The 6748-nt window shown below is 44.2% G+C and overlaps 2 protein-coding genes and 1 pseudogene across 2 annotated transcripts in view; 2 read left to right on the top strand and 1 right to left on the bottom strand.

Moving 5' to 3' along the window:
• The window catches only part of LOC137872296 (endonuclease domain-containing 1 protein-like), a 1481-nt gene extending 226 nt beyond the window's left edge, over positions 1-1255 (top strand). The window contains exons 1-2 of the mRNA XM_068710480.1: positions 1-98; positions 616-1255. The exon at positions 1-98 is cut by the window's left edge and continues 226 nt beyond it. Of these exons, the coding sequence (XP_068566581.1) occupies positions 1-98; positions 616-1197 (680 nt within the window). The 3' untranslated portion in view covers positions 1198-1255. The remainder of the gene's footprint in view (positions 99-615) is intronic.
• Positions 1256-1806: 551 nt separating this feature from the next.
• Positions 1807-5211, bottom strand: ufsp1 (UFM1-specific peptidase 1). Its single transcript, XM_068710472.1, has one exon. It carries the CDS (start codon positions 2740-2742, stop codon positions 1993-1995), a length of 750 nt encoding a protein of 249 aa, XP_068566573.1. The 5' UTR covers positions 2743-5211; the 3' UTR covers positions 1807-1992.
• Positions 3375-5468, top strand: LOC137872283 (zona pellucida sperm-binding protein 3-like; annotated as a pseudogene).
• Positions 5469-6748: the final 1280 nt, after the last annotated feature.

Raw genomic sequence — 6748 nt, 5'->3', positions numbered from 1 at the left:
ACGACCCCCACAAACACATCCCCATCTATTCTGCCTATACATTCAAGAAGTCAGACGGGGAGAAGAAGGTGGACTTCCCCTGGATGTTTGAGCCCCAGGTGAGTGTTCTTTCAAGCTCCAAGTCCAAATGTTGGTAAACTACAAGTCAGTTTTTTTAGTCAGAGTTCCAATTCAAATCCATTGTTGGTTGTTTTTGCAATGTATACTACATTGTATTGTGCCATATAATAGTTAATAATATATCACATGTTTCTTTATGCATGTCTAAAGACACAGAAGACAAATATTTCATATATTTACACCTAACAAGTAGTTTAGAGAGCTGTGGTAACTATATTACTGTTGCTACTGGCATCAACGTAAGCTTGAGATAAGCTGCTTTATTGGCTATGAATAGTATTTCAATGAGATAGTGTAGCCTTGACCATTTATGCTCTGGTATGTATTCAAATGTATCCTTTGCAAATCTTTATTGTGAATGTGGCAAATAGTCGGAATGTAAAAAGTCTATGACTCACAAATGAACAATTATGTTCTGCTCTAACTGTCAGAAGTAATGAAAGAGTCTACTGAATTCCTGCCATGTTGTGCCTCTCCTTGTCTCGCTCTCCCTAGCTGGCCTCAGAGAAGAGCAGCAGTAACATGGAGTCCTTCCCCCAATCTGCAAGCATGCACATGAACTTCGAGGACACCCAGGCAGTCCTGGAGGACTACGCTGACGTGGTTCAGTACGAACGTGGCCAGCTGAATCCTGACGAGCATCAGGCCGACCCTCTGGACAAAGCCTCCACCTACAGCCTGACGAACGTGGTGCCCCAGATCAGGGAGTTCAACATAGGGCCCTGGGCGGAACACCAGGACCTCATCCGCAAACGTCTCAACAACTACTGCCGCGGCAAAGCCTTCGTGGTCACCGGGGTCACCACCTCCGGGCACACGATCCGTCGCAACAACCTGGACAGGGTGGCCGTGCCGGAGTACGTGTGGTCGGCCTACTGCTGCGTGGAGTTTGACCAAAACGCGCCGTACTTCGTGCGCTACAAGTTCCCCGTGTTCGCGGCTTATGGGCTGAACGATCGCGTCAACAACCACATGGTGGAAGTTCCTCTGAAGAACCTGGAGAAATTTCTCAAGGGGAGGATGGATGTGGATAAGAACTTCCAGATATTCTACAGTGATTGTGTGCCAGATAATTGAGATGAAGTGATCTTTGTTGTAGCTCAAGTTTAAAGTGTGTTAGAAATGTACTTCAACACTGCGGAGAGGTCCAGGGTTCTTACACTCAAAGCATACATGGATCTAAGATGTGCTGTCAAATCTACATATATATATTGTAAGCAATAAAATGTGGAATTGATTGGAGTCTGTCTCATTAAGTCCAAACGTCCATATAAGGATTATTTTCATTTAGGTTCCTCTCTATTATCCTCGACTAATCTACATGTCGAAAATGTAAAATATATTCAGTTTACCATCAATTAAGACAAAGAAAAGCTACAAATCTTCATATGTGAAAAGCTGGAACCATAGAATCAAAGCATATTCGGTTGAAAAATGACTTGATTAATTGTCAAAAGTCCAATAAAAGGCAAATAAAACCCAAACATTTGCAATGCCGAAGGAGAATTATTTTTCGTATAAATAGTAGTGATGATATTGATAGTTTAAGTGCTACAACCACCTAAACCCTTAATTTGCATATTCACACATGGAGACTTTGATAATGCATTCACTTTTTAAGCCACAAAAGAAACCATCGAAGGAAATGTAACTTGAGAATAACCACATAAAAAAAAAATGAAGAGCAATAATGAAGAAGTTCTTTTATCACTATGTTCTTCAAACACGTTGTAATCACTGATTTCATCCACAGGATGGCGCATTGCAGCTCATTAGAAATGCTGAAAGAGCAGCACAAAGTCTGTCCTTAATGACACACTTTCTACAGCTCGTCTTCACCATTAATCATGAAATTGTCAGCTACAGAAATATTTATGTCCCTTTGTTGGCAGTCTGGGGCATACACAAATTATAAAATGAAGACCGGTCTAGAGACGACACCCTTTTCCACGCCACCCACCCCCGCTCCTGCAGCTCGGCGTTCTCCAGCGGACCTCCGTAGTAGTGAGGGTCCACGACCAGCAAGTAGCTCCCATTGTCCCCGGTGCACACCCCTAACACCCCCTTAGAGGAGTTGTCCCTGTCCCCTCCCATCATGACGGGAGATCCGTGCTTCTCGAAGTGCCGATGGAGCTCTTCCACTGCGACGTGCTCCAGCTCTGCCCCTCCACCTCTGACATGCACCAGTTTACAGGGGACGTCGTAGAAACAGTCGAGGACCAGGGAGGCTTCACATGTCCCTATCCACTCCCTGGAGCACGAGAACGAGCCCGGCTTGTCCCCCATGGTGACCAGGGCTTGCTGGATTTCCGGGAGGCTTGGGGGAGCTTTGCGTTTGTCATTACGTGGAAAGCAGTTACGGGAAAGCCAGGAAGCCATCGTCTGAACGGTGCGGTAGCCACATCCCCAGCCCCTGTCATCTTGTCCATCGCAGCCATAATGGTAGTAGAGATAGTCTCCTTTTATCTGAGAACATTTCACAGGATCTGTAAGTGGATTAGGAAGACCGGTGTGGACGTTACTAGACAAGGTCTTGGTCTTGTTCATAATCTTCCCGTCTTCAGCTCTACTTCCTCCCCAGTCGATCTCCTCAGATTCCGCTAACACAACATTTGTATCCATTTTACTTATTTGTCTCTACCGAGCTCACACTTCGCATTTAACGTACTGCATTTGGTTCCAAGCGCTTCCAGCAGTTCGTTACTTCATAACATGAACTATTCATCCGGAAGTCTTCTGGTGCAACTGCAATACATGTCCCTTCGCTGCACTTGCGAGAACATTTGTTCCGCCATAGAATCGTTCCCACTGACGGTGGTGCCTTCAGGAGCATTTTCCTCAGCGCCGTTTAATTCTTGCGAATATAACCATAACTTGTAGTTTGAAAGTGAATTTATTTTTGGAACAATCAATGAAATATTGACCCTACATTTTCCATTCAAAAAAAATAATCTGAACAACTGTTGGCTTTGGAAACAAAGCAGAACAAAGCTGCAGTAATAAGAAGCAGAACATGCCTAACATTACCGGCAAACTAGCTTTCATTAAAAGGACTAGTTGTCATGATTTGATAGTATAGTCATATAACATAATTATTAATAAATATCTCATCGTTTCAAGTCGTGGCTTAGCATAGCCTACAATGCAATCAATTTTTCCGGGTGTTTGAGACTTACAATGTTTTTAGCCGCCTTTGAAGATAGCATAAACTCTATCCAGTGCACGTGAGCGCAGCGTATGTCAACACACCTGGTTGTAATTAATTGTACGGTAATCCATGAATCACTAGCTTTTTTTTTTTTTTTTTTTTAAAGAAAAGATAAATGGCTACCCGGGTAAAATATACACAATTAGTCTCCTCATTCATAGTTTTGCTGTCTGTGTGCGGCGTTTCCCTTGCTAAAAAAAAAGACGTAGAACTAGGAACTCGGGAAAGAGTCGGACTTGAAATTAAATGAGGAGAAGTGGAGGTGACAATAACCGTAAAGCGACGGTTTTTTGAGGAGAAACGTGTTCCGTTCAAACCTGAGAATCTTCGACTTGGAGCAAACTCAACGCAGCAGATGTCCTGCGAAGCACAGGGACTGACTCTGACATAGTCACCTCTGCAGGGCTGCAAGAATGTGGGACTGAGTCCGGTGTAACACAAGGGGAGAGGGGGAGGACATGAGAGGCCCAGAGAAACAGTTAGACTGATAATAACCTCTCTAGTGTAAAGAGAGAGACACACTTTTCAAATATCTATCAGACACGGGAAGCTCAATATTGAAGCACAAATTGATCTCAGGCAATTTTGGTATTTTTGTATTTTTGATGCATTTCTTCTTAATTGCCTTCATCACCTCTGCAGGCAGTGTGATAGTTTAGAGGGGCGACTACGATCATCACACCTGTTGAGTGCCATTATAAGAGGTAGGCCTAAGGCAGAGTGGGCCGTATCATTGTGTGAATCCATGCGTGTAAAGTAGGAACAAAGTCAGGAGTGTAACTGTCATCAACACTTTGTAATTGCATAAGCAGTGCCTTATCTTTGTGTGAGCACAGAAAGCAGACGGTGAATGGAGAACCGCTAACCCCGACCTGGCTACCCATGACATCCACTGGCAGTGCCTTTGGCCTTCTGCAGTTCTCCCTCCGCACCATGGCAGGTGAAATCAACACCTCAATGCATCTGGACTCCACCAGTGGAAGATTTCTCTCAAAAATGTGGCAATATTGTTTCTATCTGGAACATATCAAATTGGGACTGAACAGGTTTTGCTCTCATGCAGATGACTGCGGCGCTCTGCGTAGTTCCTCGGCGTATCAGCAGGGGGAAGCAGTGTTTATTGGAGGCCCCGCTGCACCCTCCTCTTGCTCTGCTTGTCGACCACTGTGTCGCCACGCTGAAGCCGGACCCTCTCTCCCTGCCCAGCTACAAGTTTATCAGCAAGCATGGGTCAATTTTTACTAAAAAATAAATAAAAAGTAGTTACTCATAAATATAATACTCATTTCTGGATAGTTCAGCGCATAAACACTCACACCACAACAAACAGCAGTGCTTAATCCAATAATCCGATGTCGGATTAGAGTGGATACTCCTCTATCATGGAGTCATGTCAGCATGTGTTGCTTCTCTAACGCAGATGTCTAATGGACAGTGTATTACCGGGGTCTTCATCTAAATTCCTCTTAAGGAAGCAAGAGAACAGACTTCAACCAGGAGTGTTGGGAGCAGGTAGCAACACCTCGTTGGACAGGAGCTGCCAGTTCATTACTTTCTGAATTTCTAATACTTGTAATCGGAGTCATCATTTTAGCATAAAGTATGTTGTGTGTGTGATATCTTGGGATTGTTGTGTTACTATTCCTCTTGCATCTAAAGGGTATTGTTTGTCAAGCATTTCACATCGTGATTCGTTCTTGTATGTGATTTTAATTTTTTTCAGTATCGGCTCATAACGTCCGCTGATGGAAAGCGTATCGGATCATCCGGGGCGTCATTAGCTGAGCTGTGTTATCAGGATGTTTCTCTGTCATTCAGCTGGAGAGCCACAGAGGGAGACAATGCTCTGTGTGGACGCTGTGACTCTGATGACTGCTTTGGACAGACCGGAGAGGAGAACAGTGGCCCCACTGGACACACAACTCAACTAGATACAGGCTACCTCAGCCCTTTATTTACACATGTTATGGAGGTTTTTATAAAACAATTACACAATCACTTAGCCAGCTGTGCGTCTCCGACAGAAAAGGAGCGTGAGGCGGACACAACAGTTGGGCCACTTCACACCCTGCCACGCTCCCATTGGACAAAGGCCGTCTGTCAGTCACTAAAGAGCCCTTTTCCAGCTCTACAATTATGACTATGACCAACGCCAGGGGAGTTAGGGGACACTGAAGAATCCATCTCATCATGAGGGTTGACATTTAGATGAATCATAAAGGATGCTGCCTAATTTTGTTTCTGTAAACTTCAGTAATTCCAACTACAACACTGTGCCGCAGATCGTCTGAAGTCTAGTGTGAGCGTGTAGTCCAACACTTCCATGCTGCATGCCGGCGCAGTGCTGTTCCTGTTTTGACTGAGGACGCTCCTGAACCAAAACTCAGTCGTGCATACTTCGGGGAAGTGTAACATTCAGAAGTTTCTCAAACAGAGGGGAAGAAGCAGCCCCCCCTTGCACTCTTTGTTTTTGTATTTAATATTCTTAACAGAAGCCAAAACAATTGCAAACTGAATTACACTGTCGATAGTAATATATTTCATGAAATATGAGGCCTCGTTCGCACCACACGGCAGATTGATGTATCTGCCCCACGTTACGAAGGAAGTCTGATTCTCTCCGGGGACAAACGGCTCCTTTGTCCCCCCCAAAGTTTCATGCATCACATTCCTTAGCCCATCGATCAGCTCAATGATTGGCTGAAGTCCAATAAGCTCCTTCTTGGCTTGACCTGTTGATCTGTGGGTCAGACGCATGCACCCGCCCCCCCCTTTTGGAAGGCAGCCTCTGTATCTCTCTGTCCCAGCTCCAACTGCATGCATTACCTTATATGGTGGTGACCTCAGGCCACTTCTCTCACAGAGACATATATATTCAGCAAATCCTCTTCTGGTTCAAACTTCAACAAGTATACATTTTGTAACACAATATTCATCACTAGAAGCGCTTTTAACATAGATTCCTCACAGAAGTTGTACCTGACCCCAGGAGAAACCACAGACCAATCTCCACCCTGATGGTTTAATTTTTGTGCATTATACAATACACATGAATTTGTGAATGATGTGCTGAAGTTACTACAGTAGGTTGTAAATCTATTTTTCTTTAGTTATCTCAATGAATGTCTTTTCATTCTAGACATACCAGGCATTTTCATCATGACTGAAGAATGTGTAGGTTTTCATTCACTCATTAAAATTCACTGCCCCTTCCACAAAGAGGCTGAAGAATGGAACCTAAAATATCTCTGACGCAACAAGCGCACTAGAATAAACAGACATTTGAGTAAGAATGGGACCGTTACGCAGCCATGCACTGTATGCGCTTTACATTCCCTGTCTGCAGGAGATGTAGACAGGGGATCAAATGGGGTCAAATGTCTTATCGTGCCATTTTGATTCAGCACTAGAATTGTTTTC

Source organism: Cebidichthys violaceus, unplaced genomic scaffold (genome assembly GCF_023349555.1).
Source record: "Cebidichthys violaceus isolate CVI_PGR_0920_01 unplaced genomic scaffold, fCebVio1.0.p SCAF_156, whole genome shotgun sequence".
NCBI classification, from domain to species: Eukaryota; Metazoa; Chordata; class Actinopteri; order Perciformes; family Stichaeidae; genus Cebidichthys; species Cebidichthys violaceus.
The sequence above is the reverse complement of the archived record's forward strand: the minus strand, read 5'-3'. Positions and strand labels throughout refer to the sequence as shown.

Excerpts from the sequence above, each read along its gene's own strand:
- ufsp1 (XM_068710472.1), bottom strand. The coding sequence starts at position 2,742 with ATGGATACAAATGTTGTGTTAGCGGAATCTGAGGAGATCGACTGGGGA.